The following is a 26,234-nucleotide window of genomic DNA, read 5'->3' as shown; positions in this document are numbered from 1 at the left end:
CTGTATTTAGGGAACTTCTCAGAGGTGGTAGCATCTGTAAGGTGATTGTGACTTGTCCACTAGGTAGGAGGGGGCAGCCCACAGAGCCACATATACAAAATTTGAAGGACTATGAACAGAGAACTGCAAATGGATCAGTATGGCTCCTAGTAGTAGCAAAGGGAGGCCAAGGTTGGTGGATCACTTGAGGTCAGGAGTTCAAGACCAGCGTGGCCAACATGGTGAAACCCCATCCCTACCAAAAATACAAAAATTAGCTGGGTGTGGTGATGTGCCTGTAGTCCCAGCTACATGGGAGGCTGAAGCAGGAGAATCGCTTGAACCTGGGAGGCGGAGGTTGCGGTGAGCTGAGATCGTGCCATTGCACTCCAGCCTGGGTGACAGACTCTGTCTCAAAAAAAAAAAAAAAAAAAAAAAAAAAAAAGACAAAAGTAAAAAAAAAAAAGATGAAACTGTAGGATATGCTAAGACTGGGCCTTATGATAAAAGAAATAGGAAACCATTGATGAGTTTTAAGCAAGTGTGTGTTAAGATAAAATAAGTACTTAAGAAAGATTATTTTGAGGGTAGTATAGAGGGGATGAAGAAGATCAGGGAAAGGCAATTTCAAGGTCAGAGGAGGTAGAAGCTTGAACTAGTATGGTGAAAGTGGAGATGTGGTAGGACTAACATTCAGGAGGTGAAGAGAAACAACGTGGTGATCAGGGGTTTTAGAAAGAGATGGATATAGGCTGGGCATGGTGTCTCACACCTGTAATTCCAGCACTTTGGGAGGCTGAGGCAGGTGGATCACAAGGTCAAGAGATTGAAACCATCCTGGCCAAAGGCCAACATGGTGAAACCTCACCTCTACTAAAAATGCAAGAATTAGCTGGGCATGGTGGTGCACACCTGTAGTCTCAGCTACTCAGGAGGCTGAGGCAGGAGAATCTCTTGAATCAGGAGGCAGAGGTTGCAGTGAGCCGAGATCATGCCACTGCACTCACTCTAGCCTGGTGACAGAGCAAGACTCCATCTCAAAAAAAACCAAAAAAACACACAAAAACATTCAGGAGGTGAAGAGAGACAACATGGTGATCAGGGGCTTTAGAAAGACATGGATGTAAATGCCACTCACTTTCTTATTTGGGGGCTGGGTAGATGGAGGCTACAAGAGGAGGAGTATTTGGGAGGAAAAGGGGTTGAAGGAAGAGAGTAGAGAGACATTTGGAAGACACATGGGAGACGGTAAACCGGTAAAATGTGAAAGATGAAGGGGAGAGAAATTGTGGATGCCACAAGCATGCCCAAGGACAATGGCATCATTTACAGAGGAGGACAACCTTTTGTCAGGTGGAGTCTCTTGGCCCACTGAGAGCCAGAATAATTGGGTCTTGAGCTCACATTCCTCACTTTTGGAGGTCTGAGGCTTTCCCAGTATTTTCAAGATTTCATGAAGCTTAAGTTCTCATTATTTGAGTCCACACCCTTTCTTCTGTAATGCTGTGGGTTTTTGCACAATATTTATCCATATGTAAAACTTGCCTTCACTTTTCCCTGCAAAACATACACAGACACATCTCTAAACATCATAGACTCCAGTGAAGAGTTTATGGTGGTCTTGGGTACCACGAAAGAAAGCTTGAAAAATTACTTCCTTTACAGTCCTACACCCAAACATCCCCTTGCCCACTTCCCCCTCCTCTGACTGCCCCGACTATTTAGACTATATAGCTTCATATCAATGCATGGCTCCTCTCTTCACTCTATCCTTCCATTCTCCTTTGTTTTCTCATCTTCTTTACTCCTTTTCTGAAGCCACAAATCTCTTTTCCAAACCTCTCCCTTTTGCAGGCAGACTGGTTCTTCCTTCATTTCTGAACCCTTGATGCTCACTGACATCTCAGCCCTTGTGACCTTGGAGCACGAGGTAAGAGGTGGGAGACGAGTCACCTTCTACTCTAAGTGTTTATCAAGAGTATTTTCTTCCAAAGATCATTGAGGTACTGGCTATAAAGTGATTCTAGTCTATCCACTTTATTATGTGGTTAATATGAAGCATGGTTGATGTGGGGTCATGTTTGTAACAGAAGGTGACCTGTTTTATTTTAGACGAGTTTCATTTGACATGTCTGTTGTACATTAAATTACTCTTATGGTTACAGCTAATCTCCTTCCTACTAGAAGATTTTTCTTATAAAGAGTAGAATTTTGTAGGTGGTTCTGTTCTTTCTTATGGTCACACCTCAACATAAGAAAGTTGACTATTGAGTATCATCATTCTTTCTCCTCACTGGCTCTTCCCATGCTGCTTTTGCATGTTCTGCAGGACAGTGGTGTGCTTAGAGGGTGATGTCTCCAGTCTGGGATAAGGAACTCAACTTTCTGCTCAGTCAACTTAATCTTGACAGTCTCTTCAGACCTAACTTATTATCACCTACCGATCAACATCATGACTTAGAAACACAAGCAATTTATTTACTTTTGTTTAATAATAAACTCTGACTCAGGATTTTTCAGTTAGTACTTTTATTTAGAACTACCCTTGCTTTAAATGAAAATGTCAGCTTTTATTCTAGAACGTGGACCTTTAAAAAATAAGTCTAGATAGTTATCATTTTATACAGGTATATCAGGAGCCATTATTATTCATGCGTTTGTTTTGTTTTATTAAATAATTCAGACATAAAGTAATGTGCAAATGATATATAAGGAACACACTTACACTTAATGCTAATATTTAACAAAGTTTAACACTTTTACATATTTGCTTCAGGGTTTTATTTTTAAATAAATAACGTATTGTAGATAAAGATGTAAGGCCCCTTTGAATCCATTCACAATCCAATTTTCATCCTTGCTTCTCCAAAATTGCAACTGTCCTGAACCTGGCATCAATTGTACCTCCCCCTCCGGTCTCTCTCTCTCTCTCTCTCTCTCTTTCTCCTTCTTTCTCCCTCTTTCTCCCTCTTTCTCCTTTTCTGCTTTTATATTTTTTCTTTGATGTCTTTGGTCAACTTTTAATGCTTGTATATGGCTAATTTACAATGTTTATATAGAAAATTTTTATTGAATTCTTCTTTAATTAAAAGCAAACACACAAACACACCCCATTCCAAGAAAATTTCTAAAATTCAAAACAAAACGAAACTCTAATGTTGTTTTTTTCCAGCTTGATTTATCAGTTTCTGTGAGAGGTATTTTTTTTAACTTTCACTATGATTGTGATTTTGTCAATTTCTCCTTGTAGTTATTTTTGCTTTTGTATTCTGAAGTGATGTTCTTAGGGGTATACACTTTCATGGTTGTGAGAGTTTCTTAGTGCATTGTTTCTTAAATACTTACATGGTGTCCTCCTTTAACTTGATTAATGATTTTGTTGTAAATAATTTTTTCCAGTAGCTATTAGATGTTTATCTAATTCATTAGTCCCTTTCTTAATATTATTTCGGATTTGCTGATGATTTCTATTTTTTCTATTTTATAATTTGCTTTTCTTTTTCCATGTATTCCACTGATTCTTCTTTCCTTGGATTTACACCAATAATTTTTCCTAGATTTGAACAAACTCATTTTATTTTTACTATCTTTTGTTTTTTTAAAAAAATCTTATAAAATAAATTTGATAAGCATTATTTTCTTATATTTCTACATTTTTATTCCATCGTTTCTTTAATGCATAAATTGATAGATTGTTTTTTGATGCCAGAAGGTCATGGTAGAGGTTATTATCGTTGGAACGCTGTTCTTATAACTTTTAAGGTGATGCTTGATTTCTAATTCAATTCCATTATGATTAAACAACCTGGCCTCTACAATAATTTTTTGACATATAGTGAGTCTTCTTTTTGACATAGCATGAGAACATTTTTTACAAATATTCTATATATGGTATAAAAGTATGCATCTTCTCTGGGATATAAGTCTTTAAGATCAAGCTTTTTTTGATGTATTATATAGATTTTTTTATCCTGCTTTTTCTTTTTTTTCCTATTTGATCTGTATCTCTGAAGGATGTCTATAAAAAAAATCCCAATATTATATCTCCTTGGAACTATTTTATCCTGTTCAATGTTTTTGCCCTCAATTCTATTTTCCCCCCAGTACTAGTATTGCTATACCAGGTAAAAATATGCCTACTGAGTCTTTTTTTTCTAAATTTTTATTTTCAACCTGATGTGGTTTGGCTCTGTGTTTCTACCTGAATCTCATCACAAATTGTAATCCCCATAATCCACATGTTGAGGGACAATCCGCATGTTGAGGGACAGACCTGGTGGGAGGTCATTGGATCATGGTGACGGTTTCCCCCATACTGGTCTCATAAGAGTGAGTTTTCACAATATCTGATGATTTTATAAATATTTGACAGTTCCTCCTTCACACTTGCTGCCTCTCCTGCCACCTTGTGAAGAAGGTACCTGCTTCCCTTTTGCCTTCTGCCATGACTGTAAGTTTGCTGAGGCCTCCTCAGTCATGTGGAACTGTGAGTCAATTAAACCTCTTTCATTTGTAAATCACCCAGTCTCAGGTATTGTTTATAGCATGTGAAAATTGATTAATACACAATGTTTTCCTGATAAGCTGTTTTAAGTATGCATCCAGCAGAGATCATATACCTTTTTTAAAAAATTCAATATATAGTAGTGTCTTTTAATAGATTACTTTAATTTTATGTTTATTGTGAGCATTCCTCTATTTGGATTAATTTTTCCATCTTGTTTTGTGCTATTTAACATCATTTTTTAACTTCCTTTTAGAATTCATTTTTGATAGCTTCCTTGGATTACAAATTTTTTAACAATTTTTTTTTTTTTTACTTTTGCAGGTTTGGAAGCTACTAATTATATTTTATTATTTTGGTTATTTTGCTTTAATTAAAAAATAACAAAATACAATATACATACATAGAATTGTACATGACAGAAATGAATGATCACAAAATGAACATTCATGTAACTGTTGTGCAAGAAATAAAACATTTCCAGTATTTCAACAGTATAGAGCATTAATGCATTTTAAAAATGCATCTTTTCCCTTCTAGTTTTAATGAAGTATATTTGACAAATAAAAATTGAATATATTTATGGTGTATAACATGATGTTGTGATATACATATACATTGTGAAATGAGTACCGCAATCTAAAATAAATCTTTAATTTAAATTTTGTTTCTTACATTATCTAAAGATATGCAGTATCTCAATACCTTCCCAAATGAGATGAGGACATTAGCAACGCTGACTTAACTAGCCATCAAACACTCTTTCTCATCTTCCATGATACTGTTTTTAATTTTAATATCACTTATTCGAAGCAAAGAAAGTCAGCTATTTTATATTCAGTAGTTATGTAAATTTTGCATCTCGCTTCCCTTCTCTGTGCCTTTTTTTGCTGCTTTCTAAAATACATCCTTTAGTAGTTCTTTACTACTAATTTATGAGAAGTAAATTTTAAACCTCATTTTCATTGTGGTTTTGATTTGCATTTCTCTGATGGCCAGTGATGATGAGCATTTTTTCATGTGTCTGTTGGCTGTATGAATGTCTTCTTTTGAGAAATGTCTGTTCATATCCTTTGCCCACTTTTTGATGGGGTTGTTTGTTTTTTTCTTGTAAATTTGTTTGAGTTCTTTGTAGGTTCTGGATATTAGCCCTTTGTCAGATGAGTAGATTGCAAAAATTTTCTCCCATTCTGTAGGTTGCCTATTCACTCTGATGGTAGTTTCTTTTGCTGTGCAGAAGCTCTTTAGTTTAATGAGATCCCATTTGTCAATTTTGGCTTTTGCTGCTGTTGCTTTTGGTGTTTTAGACATGAAGTCTTTGCCCATGCCTATCACAAGAACAGAAAACCAAACACCGCATGTTCTTACTCATAGGTGGGAACTGAACAATGAGATCACTCGGACTCAGGAAGGGGAACATCACACACCGGGGCCTATCATGGGGAGGGGGGAGGGGGGAGGGATTGCATTGGGAGTTATACCTGATGTAAATGACGAGTTGATGGGTGCAGCACAGCAACATGGCACAAGTATACATATGTAACAAACCTGCACATTATGCACATGTACCCTACAACTTAAAGTATAATAATAATAAATAAATTAAAAAAAATTAAACCTCATTTTATGTCTGAAAATGTCTTTATTTCATCTTCATTGGAATGATACTCTATCCAGTTACAAAATTCTAATTTAAAAATTGTTTTCCCTCAGCTCCTTGAAATGTTTCTTTGCTACTTTCAGTTATTTATCGTTACTACTCTTAAATCTTCTCACAATATCATTGCCATTGCTTTGAAGGGAATGTTTAAACGTTCAAAGCATTTCTGTTTATTTTCACTGAAATGTGTCCTCCTGTTTTTATTATGGGACCTCACCCTTCCCTCAGCTGTGTTTCATGCCCCTAGGTTAGGGACCTGGGGCCCAATCATATGGGAATAAATCTCCCGTTTTCTGACCTGGAGTGGGAGGGGATATTGCTTAGTCTTATAACCTGGAGTATGGGACTCAGGATCTGATTGTTCCTAATGTAGACTTTCAACCAAGCCTTCTGTCTTTGGACATTTTCTGTAAGTCTCACATTCAGAGCTACCTGGTGCACCCAGTTCCTGACCTGTTTCTCACGTAAATTGGCTTGCTTCCTTTTGGCACATAAGTTTGAGGGATCTCTGAATTGCTAAATCACATACCGCTAGACCATCTGCTTTCAATCTCTCAATATTTAGATATTTCTTGTCTGTTATCATCCTTCTTTGCTATTTTCTTTGTGTCTGAAGATTTATAAATATTTCTAAAATTCTTTACAGTAATGTTGGAGGGGGTGTCTTGGAGGTATAATGAATGAGTGCCTATATTCAATCTAAACAAAATTTTTTTCCATTAAGATTTTACAGACATTGGAAATTCTATTAACAGAAGATAGGGTCCTTCATTTCATAATTAGAAATATCCCAGGGAGACATAACACATTAACTTATAATTATAAATGGCTGTCTGCTTTCCTCTTTATAATTGACCCCCAATTCAGAATTAATTGCTTCCACACCTCGGTTTTATCTCTTTCACATATTTATGGTTTTGGTTGACAGGCCTCAATAACTAGACGGTAGACTTCTTGGGATTATATCTTAGTGCCATGACAGGTACTAAATATACATTTGAGTGGTACAGAGGTTGCACCATACATGCTTCTTCAATAAAACTGAGTGATTTAGCATCAGAATTAATACAAAAAGCTTCATCTATGACAAGAGTGTTTCTCATCTACTGGCAAGAAATTTGAACCAGATAGTCACTGTGTTACCATACTTTTCTCCCAGATTTGTCACATGATTTGATTGATTACTGGGTTTAGAAAATGACATTGTGAGTAGATGGAAACCCAGTAATAATGGAATGACAATATTACTTGGTATGTGTGTAATCCTTCTATTGTTTAAGATATTTCTATACCCATAATTTTAAAATATCTTCATACATCCCTGCAATTTTGGAGAATTGCAAGGCCTATTTACAAGATTCTGGTGAGAATAATCATCATCAATTTAGGAAAACAAAGGAAATTCCCATATTTAACGTTTTATGTAAAACTATGAGGAATGAAGGCAGGAAATTAGGAAAAGGGCTTCTTAAAGCAATTTTAAAATGTAAGGATCACTTGCCAATTGCCAAAGTAGAGGCCTGAATTTTTCTTCCTGTATTACTCTTCTCCTAAGGAATACGACCATGAGGCAGTTAGCACACACCTGCTTTTTGAAGAGAAATAGAAAAGGTGACTTGGTGAAACATGTATCTATCTACAGAAATGGCCTGTGTACTAGACCGCCTGTCCATGAAGAGTGACACAGATATACTTCTTTACCCAATTCCACATTCTGACCAGAAATGGACTACAGCTCTGAGCTCATCCTCTCTAATATTTTAAATGGAAGGAACAGAGGGACCTCTCCTTATGCAGAGAAACAAAGTTCTTATTTAGTAAAATTATTATAGTTAGACACAATTATAACCACATAGATACTTGACAACCAACAGTTATCAGCAAAGGGAGTAATGATAATTTTTGCCTGGCATAGAAAGACATGCTATTGTTAATTCTGAGAATTGTCTAATCTCTCCTCAAGAAGCAGGAGGCCTGATGATTCTGGCTAGGCTGGCTTTCCAGGAGAAAAGAATAATATGGGTTTGAGAAGGGTTGGGGTCTGTGGCTATGCAATTATGAATGAAGTATAATGGAACCAGGAAAGCTGGACTTAGACAAAGAAATATTTTAGAAGTTGAGGAAGAGTTTCCAAAGCAAGAACCAAATCTGTGGAAAGGATTACCACAGCAAGATTGCCTGGTAGGAGCTATAAAGTGTGTTGATTCAGTCTGAAAAGGAGGACTGTACATTGAATTGAAGTTATTTATTGCAGAATATCAAACAGGTAATGCATCCTCTACTAATTGGTATTACAGTTCAATTCTGGACTGATCCCATAGAATGAGGTTTTGAGCATGGATTCAGCTAGTAGGAGGTATGCATTTTAAATGCATTAAAGGAAGCTAAAGTTGTAAATTGTAAATAAATCATTATGCCATCCTAAACTGCCAACTAGGTAAGTGAAAGTAGTGACCTGTTAGCAGTCAGTAGATATAGTTTTAAATAAGCAGCAGAAACATTCTATTGTTATATAAAAGGAGGGAGCAGGGAATTGTTCCTCCTTCTTCAGAGAGATCAAATTAACAAACATCACATCATAGCATCAGGGAAGTCACCTGTGAATACCTAGCAGCTTTACAGGTGTGACTCCCTTGGTTACTGAAAGAGCTTGTCAGTTGCCAATCTGAGCTATTTTTATGTTAGTTGTGTGAAAGCTCAAGAATTCCTGGGTTTGTAGTCATGCTGACTTGCCGGACAAAATGGACAACTGAAGAAAATAGTGCTATTTCCTTCTTCTAAAGAATAGACAGATACCTGTCCATCACAGAGGTGGGACTTGAGAGCTTTATGAGGCTGGCTGTTGGAGTCAGCCCTGGAAATTCCTTTTATGATGCATACATTTGTGGAGGGAGTCTTTATGTTTGTCTCATGGCTTCTTGACAATCATTAGGTTTTAGATAACTTGCTAATAAATTGTGGTTGACTTCTAAAAATGAAAGTTGCAGATTCACACAAGAAACTGGAAAGTTAAGAATAGGTTATCCCAAGTTCTAGTATGGAAATAGGTAGCCATATGCTGAAAGAGTAAATGGTAATTAAGGGGCTAATGAATGGACTATTTGGAATACGAAATGTATTTTTCATAATGTTTGCAATTACATTTTAAAAATCAGGATATAATTCATATACCATGCTATTCAGTTATTTCAAGTGGGTAAAGTGGTTTTTAACATATTCACAAAGTGGTACAACCACTGCCTCATTCCAGTGCATTTTCACCTCCCCAAAAGAAAGCTGTTAGCCATTCTTCCCTGTTTTCCCCTCCTCTCAGTCCCCAGCAATCACTAATGTGCTTTCCATGTCTGTGGATTTTTCTATTCTGGATGTTTCATAAAAATGGTATCATATAATATATGGCCTCTTGTGTCTGCCTTCTTTCACTCAGCACAAGGTTTTCAAGGTTTCATCTATGTTGTTGAATGCATTACTATTTTGTTTCTTTCTATGGCTCAGTAATATTCCATTGTATGGGGATACCACATTTGTTATTCATCATCAGTTGATGGACATTTGGCTTGTTTCCTCTTTCGGACTGATAGGAGTAATGCTGCTATAAACATCCATGTGCAAGATTTTATGTGGACATGTATTTTTAGTTCTCTTGGATATATATCCAGGAGTAGAACTGTCAGATAATATGGTGCTGGGTCAGATGGGGACTTTATGTTTGACACTTTAAGGAACTGCAAACCTACTTCAAAGTGGCTGAACCACTTTATATTTCGCCATCTACATATACGAGTTTCAACTGATCCACATTCCCTCCAACACTTGTCATTTTCTATATTTTATTTTAGTCATTGGAGTGGGTATGAAATGGTATCTTTATGTAATTTTGATTTTCATTTACCTAATGACTAATGATGTTGAAGATCTTGTAATGAGCTTATTGGTCATTTGTATATCCTCTTTGGAGAAATGTCTATTCAAATATTTCACCTAGCCTTTGATTGGGTTGTTTGTATTATTGAATATAAGAAAATATTTTCTCCCATTCTGCAGGGTGTCTTTTTCACTTTCTTGATAGTGTCCTGTGATACCCAATAGTTTTTACTTTTGGTGAAATTCAGTTTATCTATGTTTTTAATTTTGCTTTTGATGTTATATCTAAGAAACCATACCCTAACCCAGGGTCACAAAGATTTATTGTCATGTTTCTTCTAGGAGTTTTATAATTTTAGCTTTTACATTTAGATCTATAATTGGTTTGGGGTTAATTTTCATGTATTACTTGAGGTGAAGGTCCAAGTGTACTCTTTTATGTGTGGATATTCAGTTCCCCTAGCACCATTTGTTGAAAAGGCTATTTTTTCCTCATTAAATTGTCTTGGCATCCTTGTAGAAAATGATTTGATCAATAATATATGGGCTTATTTCTAGACTCTCACTTCTGTTTCCATTGATCTATGTCTATCTTTATTACAGTATCATACTGCTCTGATAATTGTAACTGATTTTGAAATTTGGAAGTGTAAGTCCTCCAGATTCATTCTCTTTCAATACTGCTTTATGTATTCCTTGTTCTTTTCATTTCCATCTGAATTTTAAGCTTAGCTTGTCAAATTTTGAAAATTAAAAAACCCAGACGGACTTATAACAGAGATTGTGTTGAAGCTGTAGATTAGTCTGGGAAGTTGTGCCATTTTAATAATATCAAGTCTTCAAGTTCATGAATACAGGGTATCTTCCATTTGTTGAAGTACTCTTTAATTTCTTTCAATAATGTTTTGTCTTTTGTGGTGTAAAAGCCTTACACTTCTTTGGTTAAATTTATTCCTAAGTATTTTATTCTTTTTAATGCTATTGTAAGTAAACTTGGCCTTTAAATTTTATTTTTAGATTGTTCATTGCTGGTGTATGTAAATAAAATTGATATTTGTGCATTAATCTTAATTCTGCAACCCTGCTGAGCTAGTTTATTACCTCTATTTTTTTGTAAATTAATTAGAATTTTCTATATACAAGATTGTATCATTTGCCAATAAAGATAGTATTACTTTTTCCTTTCCTATCTGGATGCTTTTAATTTCATTTTCTTGAGTAATTTCTCTGGGCTAGGATCCACAATACAATGTTGATTCGATGTAAAAGCAGACAACCTTGGTTCATTCAAAATCATGGCAGGAAAACTTTCAGTCTTTTATCATTAAATAAAATAACAGCTGTGGGTTTATCAGTGAAGAAGTTCCCTTCTTAGTTTTTTTTTTTAAACGTGTTTTTATTATGAACATATGCTGGATTTTATAAAATGTTTTTTCAGTAGCTCTTGAGATGATTGTGTTTACCTTTTATTCTATTAACATGGTGTATCACACTGATGGATTTACATACATTGAACGAACCTTCCAATCCTGAGATGAATCTCACTTGTTCGTGAACAACATATATAATCTTTTTTATAAGTGGTTAGATTTGATTTGCTAGTATTTTCTTGAGTATTTTGGGCTTATATTTATCAGGGACACTTTTGTAGCTTTTTTTTCCCATGGTATCTTTGGTTTTGCTATCAGGCTAATATTGGATTCATAGAATGAGTTGGAAATTGTTTCCTTCTTTTGTGTGTTTTGGAAAGTTTTGTGAAAGATTGGTTTTAATTCTTCCGTAAAAGTTTGGTACAATTCACCAGTGAGGCCATGCAGAATTCACCAGTGAAGTCATATACTTGGCCTTGAGCTGTGATTTGTGAGAGCTTTGTTGATTAATAATTCAAGCTTTTATTTATTATAGGTCTATTTGAATTTAAGATTTTCTATTTCTTCTTCAGTCAGGTTTGGTAAATTGTGTCTTTCTAACTTTTTTTCCATTTCATCTAGATTTTCTTATTTGTTGGCATGTGATTATTCATAGTATTTCCTTACAGCCTCTGTAAGGCTAATAGTAATGTTCCCTCTGTCATTTCTCCTTTTAATAGTTTGTATCTTCTCTTCCTTTTTTTCCTTGTCAGTTTGGCAAAAAGGTTTATCAGTTTTCAAAGAGCCAACTTTTAGTTCATTGACATTTCTACTGTTTTTCTATTCTGTATTTTATGTATTTCTCTTCTAATATTTATTGTTTCTTTTCTTCTGCTTGCTTCAGGTTTAATTTCCTCTTCTTTTCTAGTTTCTTAATATAAAAGGCTAGATTATTGAACTGTGATTGTTCTTTTTTTAAATAATCTCTTTTTAATATAGGCATTTACAAATATGTATTTTTTTCTGCTTTTGCTTTATCCTGTAAGGTTTGATATGCTGTGTTTTCATTTTTATTAATGTCAAAATGTTTTCTAATTTCTATTGTAATTTTTTCTTTGACCCATTCATTATTTAGGAGTGCGTTGTTTAATTTCCATGTGTTTATAAATTTCCCAAACTTCCCTCTGCTATTGATATCTAATTTAATTTGGTTTTGGTCAAATAATATATTTGTATGATTTAATCTTTTTTTTACTTGCTTTACTATTACAACTTGTTTTATGGCCAGCCATGTGATCTACTCTACAGAATGTGTGCACTTGAGAAAAATGTGCTTTCTGTTTTTGTTGGACCAAGTGTTCTATAGATGTCTGTTAATCTACTTGTTTCATATTGTTATGCAAATCTTATGTTTCCTTTTTGATTCTGTGTGTATTCTCTCCATTACTGAAAGTGGGGAATTGAAATCTCCAATGACTTTTGGTGAATTGACTATTTACTTCATTTCTTTTAGTTATTCCTTCATGCATTATGGTGCTTTGTTATTAGTTGTGCACATATTTACAATTGTAGCTTCTTGATGAATTAACACTTTATCATTATTTAATGTCCTTCTTTGTCTCTTGTAACTGTTTGTGAGTTAAAGTACATTATATCTGATAGTCCTATAGCCACTCTATCTTTCTTTTGGTTACTGTTTGCATGGTATTTTCTTTTCATTCTTTTAACCCATTGTGTCTTTGAATTCATAGTATATCTCTTATAGCCAGCTTGTGGTTGGAACACTTTAAAAAATCCATCCTAATCTAAATCTTTTGATTGAATTGTTTAATCCATTTACATTTCATATGATTACTGATTTTAAAAAAGGTTTTATGTATATCATTTTGCTATTTGTTTTCTATATTTCTATGTGTTTTTTGTTGTTTTCCCATTCCTCTCATTTCTTTTGAGTTAATAAATACTCAAGGTACTATTTGAATTTGTTTTCGTTAGTTTTATAGTATTTTTTGAATTCTTTTGTAACTGCCTTGGGGATTTATAATATTGATATCTAACAATCTAGTCAGATTAAAATAGACTTAATTGCAATAGTATACAAAATGTGTTATTATATAGCTTCATTTCCTTCCCCTTTCTTTGTGCTATTATCATGCAAAATACATCTTCATATATTGTATACACATCAGCACAGTTTATAATTACAGGTTATGCCATTGTTTTTTAAATCAGGGAAGAAATGTTATAATTAAAAATACACTTACAATGCCTTTTATATTTACATATGTATTAACTTTATCAGTGATTTTTTTATATGTGGATTCTTGTTACTGTCTAGTGTCTTTTCATTTAAGCCTGAAACCTTCCCTTCAGTGTGTCTTGTATGGCAGATTTCATAGCAATAAATCCTCTTACTATTTTCTTCATTAGGAAACAAATTAATTTCTCCATTAAAAAATAGTTTTGCTAAGTATAGACTTCTTGATGTCCAGTCTTTTTGTGTTAGCACTTTGAGTATATCATCTCACTGACTCTGGCCTCCACAGTTTCTGAAAAAAAATTAGTTATTAATTTCATTGTAGGTCTCTTGTATAGCATTAGTCAATTCTCTCTTGTTGCTTCAAAATTCTCTTTTTCTTTTGATATTTTGGTTATTACATGTCTAGGTGTGGACCCTGAGTTTATCTTTCTTGCAGTTTAATGAGATTTTTGGATGTGTAGATTAAATTAATGTTTTTCACTAAGTTTAGGAAGTTTTCAGCCATTTTTTTTTTAACTATTTGTTCTGTCTCTTTGTCTCTCTGTTTTTTCCCCTTTTGTTTTGGAACTCCTATTAGATGTATGTTTGTATGCTTGATGGTGTCCCAGTGGTTTCTGAGATTCTGTTAATTTTTTATGTCCTTTCTTCTCTCTATTTATGAAAGTGGATAATCCCATTGACCCCCCACTTCCAGTCACTGAATACTTTTTCTGTCTGCGCAAAATTTCTGTTGAGTATCTATAGTGATTTTTAAATTTCAGGTATTGTACTTTTGAATTCCAGAAATTATATTTGATTATTTTGTATAATTTTTGTTTTTTAATGATAGTTTCTATTTGCTGGGACATCATTCTCACACTTTCTTTTAGTTCTTCAGACCTGTTTTTCTCTCTCTTTTTAGTTCTTTAAACATATGTATAATAGCTTATTTAAGTCTTAGACAGTAAGTTCAATATCTGGGCTTCCACAAGGATAGTTTCTACTAGCTGTTATATTTTCTGTATATGGTCTACAGTTTCTTTTTTTAAATATCTCATAAATTTTTTGCTGAAAAGTAGAAATTTTAAATACATAATGTTGCAATTCTGGAAATCAGATTCTTCCCCAAACCCAGGATTTGTTGTTGTTTGTTTAGTGACTTCTTGAACTAATCTGTCAAGTCTATGTTCTTGTCATGTGTGGCCATTAAAGTCTTTGCTTGGTTAGCTTAGTGGTCTTCTAATGATTAGACAGAGTTTCTTAGTGTTCTGTAACCAGTAAGTGTCATAGGGAACCTACTGTTGATGTCTGGGCGTGTCTTCAACACTCAGTCAGACAGTCTACATCTCTTCTTTAATCTTCACTTCCTGCTTGTTCAGAGCCTCAAAGTTTGTCACAATTGAGAGCTCAGGGCCTTTTTAGGTCTTTCCTGAGCACGCACATAGCCGAGTGTACACACAATCCTACGCACGCAGGTCTCTCGAAATATTTTAGAGCTTTCAAAATCTCTCTGTGGACATTTTCTCCCCACCTTTTAGTTTTAAGTTTGGTGGTTTGCCCAAAGGTTGTCCAACTGTTTTCTACTGTCTTGGAGATCCATGATGTTTAGCAATTGCCTCTAATTTTTTTCAACAAATGCCCCTGGAAAAAAGTCTGTTTCCATTCAGGAAGCTTTGAGTCATGTCAAATAAGGACCAGTGCAGTGCTGATTCCTTTTGCCTGTGAACAGAGCTAACACTCATCCAATAGCTTTTCAAGAAAACAACCTTAATTGAAGAGTCTTGACACAATTTGCAAGACATCACTAATTGGATTCCACTTGCCATCTGCTGCACTATACCTGACAGAGCCCAGTAAAATATAAATTCAGAACTGATGACAGAGTGAAAGGAGCAAACAGCCCCTTCCTGATAATTGTGGTTACCCAATTTGGAGCCTTAGAGGGAGGGGAGAGGTAGCACCTAGAGTCTTGTACTAAAAGGATTGGCACGGAATAAATAAATGTGTACATTTTATTTCCTGAAGATTTATTTGAGATTTTCTCACCTTTAAGGGAGAGCAACAAAGAAGGAAAGCAGGTATCATGTCATGTAGGATAATTTTTCTTAAGGAATATTATTGTGAGAATTATTTTCTTTTATAAATATATATAAAAGTCATATTGACTATGTTTAGCTCGAAGTGTATATTTTAGTTTAAAATACCCAGTGAACTGAAGATAACATTTTTTTTTTCTGATCCATAAGATCTAACTATAAAGATGTTTTGGTTTCTCATATTGCAAAAATGACTCCCTGAATAAAAAGATGCAGCCAAACTCCTAATGATAAAGCCCTCTGATTTTCTCCTTGGATCTTAGTGGAAATAAATTAAAGTAAAATAACTTTAAAATGTTAATGCAATATCTTTGAAGGAGCTAGATCACTGAAAAGAATCAAGCTTACTTATCAGTAAGAAAGATGAAGATCTAATCATTTCATGGAAGATCCATTAATACCATATCTGTATTCAACCTGCAACTATTCTAAAAGGAAAATATACTCAGACCATAAAAATATGTTTCCCAGAAACTAGAGACTGGAGAATTCATCCATTCATTCTTTATTGATAAGCTGATTTCTATGTGTCACGAATTGTTTTTTGGGGCTGAGGATACAGTAGTTGAACAAAATAGGTAAGGCTCATGTTATCATTGAGCCTACACTCTAGTGGGGAAGAGGGAACTTGAACTAAACTAGGGTAGATATGTAATACAATGATGGATAGTGTTAAGTGTAGTGAGGAAAATAATATAGGTTGGAAAATAAAGGGTAACAAGCAGGTGAAAGGTGGGAAAAAGATCCTCTATGATGAGATGACATTTGAACAGAAACTTGAGAGAGTAAACCATGGATATTTGGGGAAAGAGACTGCCAGGTAGAATGAAAGCAGTTAAGAAACCCTTGATGTGGTCCAGGTAAAAGAAAATAGTGGCTTAGGCAGGGTGGTAGTGTTGAAAGTGGTGAGTTGTACTTGGTTTCTGGATATATTAAATATTTTGAAGACAGAGTCTGTAAGATTTGCTGTTAAATAGGATTACGGGTATGTGATAAGGATGCCTTAAAGATGACTGTAATGTATTTGACCTGAGCAGCCAGTGATTAGGCGAGCCATTTAATGATAATAGAGAGAGGGTAGTTGGTGTTCCTTCCTTCTTTGTTTAGGAAGCCTAGTATGGGGTTTCACCATGTTGGCCAGGATGGTCTTGATCTCTTGACCTCGTGATCTGCCCGCCTTGGCCTCCCAAAGTGCTGGGATTACAGGCATGAGCCACTGTGCCCGGCCTGTCATTTGCTTTTTAATTTCCTGGAACCACTTGTGTGTGTGATTCAGCTGAACAATATCAACAGGCTGTGGAAGATCTGGATAGAATTCAAACCAACATAAAAGCTTTTCTGCGACAAAATAGTAGAGTGTGTTGAGAGAGAGGGGGAAAATAGTGAGAAAAAAGAAGGGATTAGAAAAAGATTGTGTTTTAGGTAAAGAAATTTCCAGACTTTTTCCAGGACACCTATTTTTCATTGGCTAAAGACCTGAGATCAAATTTGTGCTTGAAATACATGTCTATGAACAGTTACATAAACCTTCTGAACTGCAGTTTCTTCAAATATAAAATAGGATTTTTTGAGGATTAAATGATAAATATAGCTTTTTCTCCTCTTATTTTCATTTTATGCTTATGATTTACTGAAAGTCTCAAAAAAGCCCTATATTGATGATCCAATTAGTCTCTAAGATTGTATATTACAAGTAGTTACTGAGATCCATTAAATGTAGGACATGATGATGAGTATTGAAGCGGATTCAATAAACATACAAGATGCAGTACTATCCTCAAATGATTTATAATCTAAATCTGTAGTTAAGCGAAATCTCAGGACAGTATTGATGGTGATGCAAATGTGAATGCTAAAAAGAACTGCTTTTAAAAAATGCAAACATTTGTTCATAACTGATTATGTATGAAGCATTTTGCTAAGTGCCTTAAGTGTGTTATGACACTTAAGCCTAAGAAACAAACAATCAAAAATCCTGTGAGTTAAATACTGATATCACCCTTAGGTAGAAATCAAAGGACAGGAGTATTCGTTATCTGATATTGAACACTCCAAAATTTAACAAAGTGAAATAACTTGGCCAAATTTATACAGCAAGAGATCCAGACTAGAATGCACACAGCCAGAATCTGGTGATATACACATAAACTTTTCACCATTTTTGTTTTCTTAAGGAATTTTAGAGGTTGGAGAAATTGCTATAGATTGTAGTCAAAGGAAGTCTCATAAAAGGGGCAAGGCTTGATAAGTTTCCTGAAAGACAAGTAGGATAAGAAAGAGATGGAGAAGAAAAAGATTGGGACTTCAGACATGGCTCCATCAGCAGGTGAGAGGATCTGAGAGTTAGGAGAGCACGTAGTGGCCTGGGAACAATAAGGAAATATGGTTTGCTTGGACCACTGGGTTTGTGTTGGGCAGCAATAGAAGATTGAATTGGACTGGTGAACTGAGACCAGTTTGTAGAAAATCTTGAATGTCAGCCAAAGTAGTTTATGCATTCTTTTTTAGGTAACAGGAGCCAGTGAAAGAATTTGAATATACATTTGGAATTATGTCAAATTGGAGGAGAAACATTATGAGAGATAGGAGAGGAGAAAAACAGTGAGGAGGCAATAGCTGCAGTTTATATGGGAGATAATAAATCATAGGCAGTTTTTCTCCTTATGAATTTGGATTTCAAAAGATAAAACCTTTTAACCTACCTCCCCTCTCTTTCTCTTCACCTTATGTATGCCACTGTCACTTTTGTCTTTTCTTTTGCATGCCTTTACCTAGAATTAGCGTTTTCAAAGGAGAAAGTCACCTTGGATAGAGATCATGTGTTCTAATTTTCTGCTTTAAAAACAACAATAACAACAACAAAACAAACAAAACAACATCTCTGAGCCAACCAAAACTAAGGAACTTGCTTAGGATTACATCGTAGCAAGTGTCAAAACCAAGGCTAAAGCTCTATTTTTTTTTTTTCTTTTCTGATTTCTTCTTCAGCACTGAGTGCTATCCATTTTCTCCTACCAGAAATCAAGGAAAAGGAACTCCAGAATTCCAAGATGACTCTTGCCATTCCTTTACCTAGGATGGTATTGGCAGTCAGCATTGCTTTCAGGGAATGGGATAAATGTTTCCTAGCTACTTAAAGACCCAATCAGCAGAAATTATTTTTCTGTATCTGTGTTCCTTGTCCTAAGAGATGAATGAGGATTTTATTATACACCCAGAGTTAGACACATTGACATCCTCTGAAGAAAGCATAAGAATCACCTTCTTTTCTACATCTACTAGTTATCTGGAAAGAGAAGAGTTGTTACTCTCTACAGACACATTTGGACTTGATCCACTCACCAGGGAGATTCCTTTCTGGTCTGTAAAGAAAATTTATCTGAATATGAGGAAGGCTCTTAGGCATAGAAAAAAAGAACAAGTAAAACCTGATGCATTCTTTCCAACTAGGAAAATAAATATGGGGTCTTATGGTTCATCACAGGACTCTAATTTCTTTATCAACTTTTTTGCATTAGGGCTAGGAGACTAGAAGTTCCATTGCAACTTTATACAAAACAATGTCTACTTTTCTTAACGTTAATGATTTTGAACATTACATGATATTTTTCTATTAAAGGTTTCTCTCCAACAAAGAACATACAATGACTTTTAATCCAAAGCAGACTGCAGCAGCCTAGGGGAAGCCTCGGCTGAGATGGAGATGATCAGGAACTATCAATATTTCATAATTAAATCTGTTGAATTCACAGTAAAAAATAAAGCTGCAGTTTTAATTTAGAGATTGACAGTCCAGAGAAAGAATATTCTGACAGCAGTAGAATGGGGAGTTGACTTTCATTTATTCCTCAGATAAAGGTGAATTCATTGTCTGTCACCTTCTGACCACTGTGATGGGTTGGTGCTGAGAAACCGACAGAACAAGAGAGACATGATATGTGCTTGGAGCTGGCACTTGATAATAATCCCCAGAATGTAAATTCCTGGAAGGACTTATTCACTGCTGGAATCCTCAGAATAAGAATAGTATCTGACACATAGTAGGTGTTCTAGTTGAACAACAAATGTATGGTGAATTAGTGAATAAAATGTTTTTTATATGACATTTTTGTCTTTTGAATATAATTTTGTACCTGATACAAACTTGTCAAATGGGAATAGGAATATTAATTTTACATAGAAGAAAACCACAAAGATGTCAAAAGATTTCTAAGGCTTATGGTCAGATGACAGCATTGGCCTCACAGCCCATCTATTTTTAAAATATTAAGCAGTGCAATCCTTTCTTCAAACAAAATTGGACTCCAAAGTTCAACAGGCAAATCAGACAGAAGCTGAGACACATTGGTTCACAGAGGTGTGGGAAGCAGACACCTTTCATTTCCGTGGGCTTCTTCCCCATCCCTTTTCATCCATTGCAAACACTGGATAAATCATGCAAATTAGATGGTTAAGACATTTTTGCATCATATAAGTAACTGTCTTCTCTTTTACATAGTTTACTATTTATTCAGAGGCTACTCTATCTGTGTGACCTTCGGCAGGTTATTTAACATCTCTAAATCTCAACTTTCTCATCTGCAAAATGGAAATTATAATTACAAATGCCTCTAGGGTGGTTGTGAAGATCAATGAGGAGAATACATATAAGCAGTTAATAAAAGGCATGGTTCAAAATAAGTGCTTAATGAATGTGAATTATAATGGTGGTGATGATGATGATGATTGAGATAATGGTGATTGGGAGGAAGAACAGTTTTTGATACTCACCTGGTTTAAAACAAAAGGATGAAGTAGGGCTCGTTTATTTTTCCCGTGTGATAGGAGCTTTCAATATTAAATGAAATATATAATTATCCATTTCATTTTACATCACAGACATAACAACCAAGATATAAATAAATGTAGAGAATAATGTGTTCTTGCTTTTGTGGTGTCAGAAAGCATTTATTTTGCTTTTTAGGTTTAACAAAAAGGTTTTGAGCACAGTTTAGGGCATTAAAATATACAATTACATGCCATTTTAATTCATGTGAATATATGTTTATGAAATAATATCTGTGTTCCAGTTACTCTTTCAGGCTCTAGGGACACAGAGGTGCACAAAACACTATCTTGTCTTCAAAGTGCTGAATGTCTAGTGGAAGAAACCATTATAATAAGGTAAAATCAAGTCTGTAGCAGAGGTGTCCTCAAATTACTTTTGCAAAAATTGAAAATGTCCATATCTTTCTGCTCATTTTGTTTATCTGGGTTTTTCTAATATATTTTTAAGGACAAGGCTTATGGGGAATGATATTTCCTAGGTTTCTGAATATTGATGATAATTTGTCTATACCTCTATATTTGAAAAATCAGTTTTTCTGGACTTCAAATCATTGTCTCACGTTTTCTTTCTTTAAATATTTTTATTTAATTATTTGAATATCCCTGTTCAATTTTCTTTTGAAGCATTGTCCTCAAAAAGGGGTAATCTAATTTTTCCTCGGTAAGTCCTATCCTGTTATTACCTAGATTTCCAATGAGTTTCTTTTCTTTAAAATCCAGTAATATCACTAGATTATCTCTTGGTGTTGGTTGAAGTCTTAGTATTTCTTTTGATCCTTGGCTTTGTTTTTCTTTTTCAGAAACTACTATGTTAGGTGTTCTTTGCCTGTCTTCAATATTTGTCACTTTGCCTTGAGTCCTTGTTATCTTTTTCTGCCCTTCTATAGAATTAAAACAAAGTTTTTAATTTTACATTTTTCTCTAAAGGCATTATTTGTCTTATTTATTCATGTTTGTGTTCTTTCTACACTAGGTTTTATTTACAAAACGATATTTCCTTTTTTTAACCATTTATTATTACCTGATTTTTTAGTTTTTCTAATTCTTATTTTTTATAAGTTATAGATTTTTTCCTTCTTTCAAGTTATAACTTTTAAAACTCTTTTAAGTATTTATTTTGAAATAATTTATATCTGTCAAATAAGTTATAATAATAGTATAAAAATATTCCTGTATATCTTTCACCCAGCTTACCTAAATGCTAACATTTTACATATCTGTAAGATAATGATTAAAACCTGGAAATTAACATTAATACACTAGTATTAATTACATACATTATTCAGATTTAACCAATCATTCCAATAATGCTGTTTTTTCAGGATCATATATTGCATTTAGTAGTTGTGTCTTCTCAATCTCCTCTAAAATTGTTCCTCAGGGTTTTTTTTTTTCTGTTTATCTTGACTTTTTTGAAGAGTACTGGTGAGTTATAGAATATCCCTTGAATTGGGTTTGTCTCATGTTTCCTCATTATTAAATAGTGACTTTGTATTTCTGGCAAGGTTGTCACACAGGTGATGTTGTACCCTTCTCAGTTGTATCATATCAGGGGTGTGTGATGTTGATATGCCTCACAAATGGTGGTATTAACTTTGATCATTTGAATAAAGTGGTGTCTTCCAGACTTCTCCATCATAAAGTTACTATTATTCCCTTTGGGAATAGTAAGTGTCTTGTGGGGAGATACTCTGAGTCTATGTAAATCTTCCGTTGCTCATCACACTTTTACCCACTAACTTTAGCTACATTGCTGATTGTTGCTTGTATCAATTATTACTGTGATGTTCGTCAAATGATAAGTTTTTAAAATTTTTCTCTAAATTTATAAATCCACTTCTCTATGTACTAATTGGAATTCTACTAAAATGAAGAGCTGCTTCTTCTTCCCTACTTATTTATTTATATCACTATGAATTTATGAATATTTAATTTATTCTATGGGTTATAACATACTACTATTGTTTGTGGTCAAATCTTACTGAATTTTGCCATTGTGGTTCCCTTAGAATTGATCTCTGCATCATTTCAACATGTCCCCATTATTTAAAAATACTTCCTTACTTTTTGGCACCATTACATATTCTGTTCTAGACGGATATTCTTTTCTTCTGCCCCACCTCTGAAACCAGGCATTTCTTCAAGCAGCCCTGATTTCTTTTATTGACTAATGGTATTTAGAACCTGATATCTGGGAACTAGATATGTTTCTTGCTAACAGGGTGTTAGTATTTCTTGGTTCTTCTAGTAGACAGAGCTAGGAAATAGATGTTTGAATACACACACACATCTATTTCTTTATCCATCTGTCTGTAAATATAAAATCATAGTTCATGCTGATACCTCTGATTTCAGTACAACATCACAGTGTTAATTCCTTATTTGTAATTCCTTTCTGTAACTATGAGAAACCTGGTTGTTTTTATTCATAATTGATTTACTTATTTATTCAATCCTAGAATACGCATAAAGTAGTTTTAGAATTGCTAGCTCAGAATTGTATACTGCTATGAAAAACAAATTCGTGTATCATTCTTTTTGTCCTTAGCTTTATCATTTAAAGCCAAAATTTTATTTTCTAAAGTTACTCAGTTCAGTTCTTTTCTTCTTACTTCCTTTAGTGTTAGTCATTTGTGGCAGAGTTTATTTATAAATGTTTGTAACCCATTTGGGTTTTCTCCATGGCTCCTGTGTTTGATTATATTTATTTATTGATTGATATGAATATGTGAAGTGATAACTTGGTTCTAAAAGTTGAAATTAGATAAAAAGGTGTGTTCAGGGAAATGTCACTTGCCCCTCAATCCTCTTACCCCATTCCCAGTTACCTATTCTCTATGTGTTATACCCCATGTCCACCAGCCTTCATTAGGCAATCAGTCTTATTAGTTTCTGATTTATCTTTCTTGTATTTTTTGCACAAAGGAATAAATGCATGTATATTGTTCATCTCCTTCATTCTTAGTTATGCTATGTTATCCCTTAACTGTATATTTTTATTTTTAAAAGTTGTATTTCATTCAACTTTATCATTTAACTCCATATCCTAAAAATTACCACTCCATATCATCTCATTGGGATTTTCCTCTTTTTTTACATAGTTGCATAATACCTCATTTTGTGACTGCACCAAATTATTCAACTACTCTCCTATATGCAAATTTACTTTTGTATGCTAATATTGTATCCTGCTACTTCACTGAATTCCTTTACTGTTTGAGTTAATAGTTGGTTTTCTAGGTATGCTGTAATGTTATCTGCAAGTACACATGGTTTCACATCTTCTTTACTGATTTGCATTCTTCTGAATGATGCCTCTTGTCTAGGTTCATTGGGTAATTCTTCTAATCATACGTTGAAGAGTTGTGGAGAGAGTGATCCTCATTACCTTGTGCCTGCTCTTAGTGGAAATTCCTCTGGAGTTTCTCCATTAAATAAAATTCTTCCTTTAAGACTTAGAATTCCTGGCTTTAGGAATGTATGCATGTGTGTGTGTGTGTGTATATATAGACATACACACACAGTATCTATCAATTCTTATTTTCTTGATTGCCTTTATCAGGAGTGGGTATGGAATTTTTCAAAGGTTTCTATTTGCTTTAATTATTATAAAAGTAATAATTAGTTCCCAGCTTGACTTTTCCCTTGGCTTAATGATCTTGGGGTCCCGAGATGTATTTTTCTTTCACAGTCTGATGACATAGCTTTAGAAACTTTCGCTAGCCGGGCGAGGTTGTGGGCGCCTGTAGTCCCAGCTACTCGGGGAGGCTGAGGCAGGAGAATGTTGTAAACCCGGGAGGCGGAGCTTGCAGTGAGCTGAGATCCGGCCACTGCACTCCAGCCTGGGCTACAGAGCGAGACTCCGTCTCAAAAAAAAAAAAAAAAAAAAAAAGAAAGAAACTTTCAACTTAGAGGGCTGTTTCATAGGGAGTAATATTTATTTTCATTGAGTCAGTTGTATGTGGGAACAAGTGCTGTGTAGAAATGTGAATTAACTCGCCCGTCGCGGTGGCTGATACCTGTAATCCCAACACTTTGGGAGGCCGAGGTGCGCGGATCACCTGAGGTCAGGAGTTCCAGACCGGCCCGACCAACATGGCAAAACCCCGTCTCTACTAAAAATACAAAAAATTAGCCGGATGTGGCGGCACATGCCTGTAATCCCAGCTACTCTGGGTGCTAACGCAGGAGAATCACTTGAACCTAGGAGGCGGAGGTTGCAGTGAGCCGGGATGGTGTTCCAGCCTGGGCAACAAGAGTGAAATTCCATTCCAAAAAAAAAAAAAAAAACTAAAAGAAATGTGAATTAACTGATCACGTGCTCTTGATTGATGCAAGTGATGCTGTAGGGCTCTCTCTATACTTGCAGCTAATCTGGCTCATCGCTTAATCTGGTCTGAGCTGATTTCAGCTGAAGTTGTCCTGGTCTTGTGATCTTTCAAATGATATTATGAAATCAGACTTGTGAAAATAAATTAGAAGTAAAAACCACATTTTAATCTTCTCTATTGATGTTCAAATTAAAATATGTAAGAGACTAACAACGGTGGGAAAAATGGAGTGGGCAAGTATGTAAGTAGGGGTGTCTCCAAGCTTTTGGAATTGGCTCTGCTCCAGATGAGATGCTAAAAATCCTAAATATGTGTTCTAGTTCCTGGAAGCATTGTGGCAATAAATCCCTTTATAAAGTAATAATTCCTTTGCAAATGTTAATTTTCTTTCTTTCCTTAAAGTCTAGTAGAAAGCACTGCTTCTTTCACTTAATGTGCATACTCAGTCCGTTAGGATTTTGTTAAAATGCAGACTCAGGGTTGGGACTAGAGTTTCTATATATCTAACAGGCTGCCAGGTAATGTTGCTGCCCCTCCTTTGTGACTACCCTTGGAGGAACAAGGACATAAAGAACAACTATTTTATATTTAGACCTACCAAAGTTCAAATGTTAACTATGGGTAATTTCTTTCACAAAGATGACAATCGAACCCAGGTCAGTTCTTCTGGCCTATCTTTAAAGATTTTGGCTTTCCCATTTCTGGGCTCTGGGGTGATCATACCTCTGGTAACCCGTTCCTGGGTTCCTGGAGGTGTGTAGGAACACCTGTGTTAGATCTCTTATCTTCCCTTGCTCTCTGGATTATTGACTCTCCTGAGCATTTTGCGTGACAAAAAATATCCTGAACATAATAATATGTCGCTGACAACTCTAGTTGTTTTGTAGCTTTGAAATGAAGTTGTCTTTTGTTTTTTTCCTCTTTTTTCCTTTTCTCCATCCAAACATGTTTATTTGGAAAGCTCTGGGTGCAGTGTCTGGCCGATGGTCCCCCATGCTGTTCATCGTGTTCTTGATGCTTTAATGTATCTCTTTGCCTTCATAGATATTCTCCTCTTGTACCCTTGGCTGCCTTCTGCACCTAGGATGTGTAGTGAACGGTGAAGCTGCTGCCTAAATCTCAAACATGCTGCCTCTCTTTAGGCTCCAGAGCTTGCTGTGCTGCAGGCACTAATATTATCGAGCCTGGGATCATTTATTCAGTCTGATGGACTCTGTCCCTCTACTTTTTAGTCGTGGACGGATGGGAGATTTTTTAATCCTCTTGTATTCTGAAGGCAGCTCTATAGATTCGTTTTTAGAAAGTGACTCACTTTTACTCTTTCTCTGCTTGTGGTCCTTTCTTGGCTTTAGGAGTCCTGGTAGTTCAGGATCTAGTTGTTAAAG

General features: G+C 34.9%; 1 protein-coding gene across 9 annotated transcripts in view; it reads left to right on the top strand.

The window, feature by feature from the left end:
• The window catches only part of LOC105488361 (AGBL carboxypeptidase 1), a 958,121-nt gene that overhangs the window by 441,612 nt on the left and 490,275 nt on the right, over positions 1–26,234 (top strand). Inside the window, exon 19 of one of the 9 annotated variants that reach the window (XM_024794913.2) lies at positions 1,834–2,022. The exons of the other annotated variants lie outside the window; for them this stretch is intronic. Coding sequence (XP_024650681.2) covers positions 1,834–1,981 — 148 coding nt within the window. The 3' untranslated portion in view covers positions 1,982–2,022. Of the gene's footprint in view, positions 1–1,833; positions 2,023–26,234 lie in introns of those variants that run through there. 9 annotated transcript variants of the gene reach the window in all.

The sequence above is a fragment of the Macaca nemestrina genome, chromosome 7 (assembly GCF_043159975.1).
Source record: "Macaca nemestrina isolate mMacNem1 chromosome 7, mMacNem.hap1, whole genome shotgun sequence".
NCBI classification, from domain to species: Eukaryota; Metazoa; Chordata; class Mammalia; order Primates; family Cercopithecidae; genus Macaca; species Macaca nemestrina.
The sequence above is the reverse complement of the archived record's forward strand: the minus strand, read 5'-3'. Positions and strand labels throughout refer to the sequence as shown.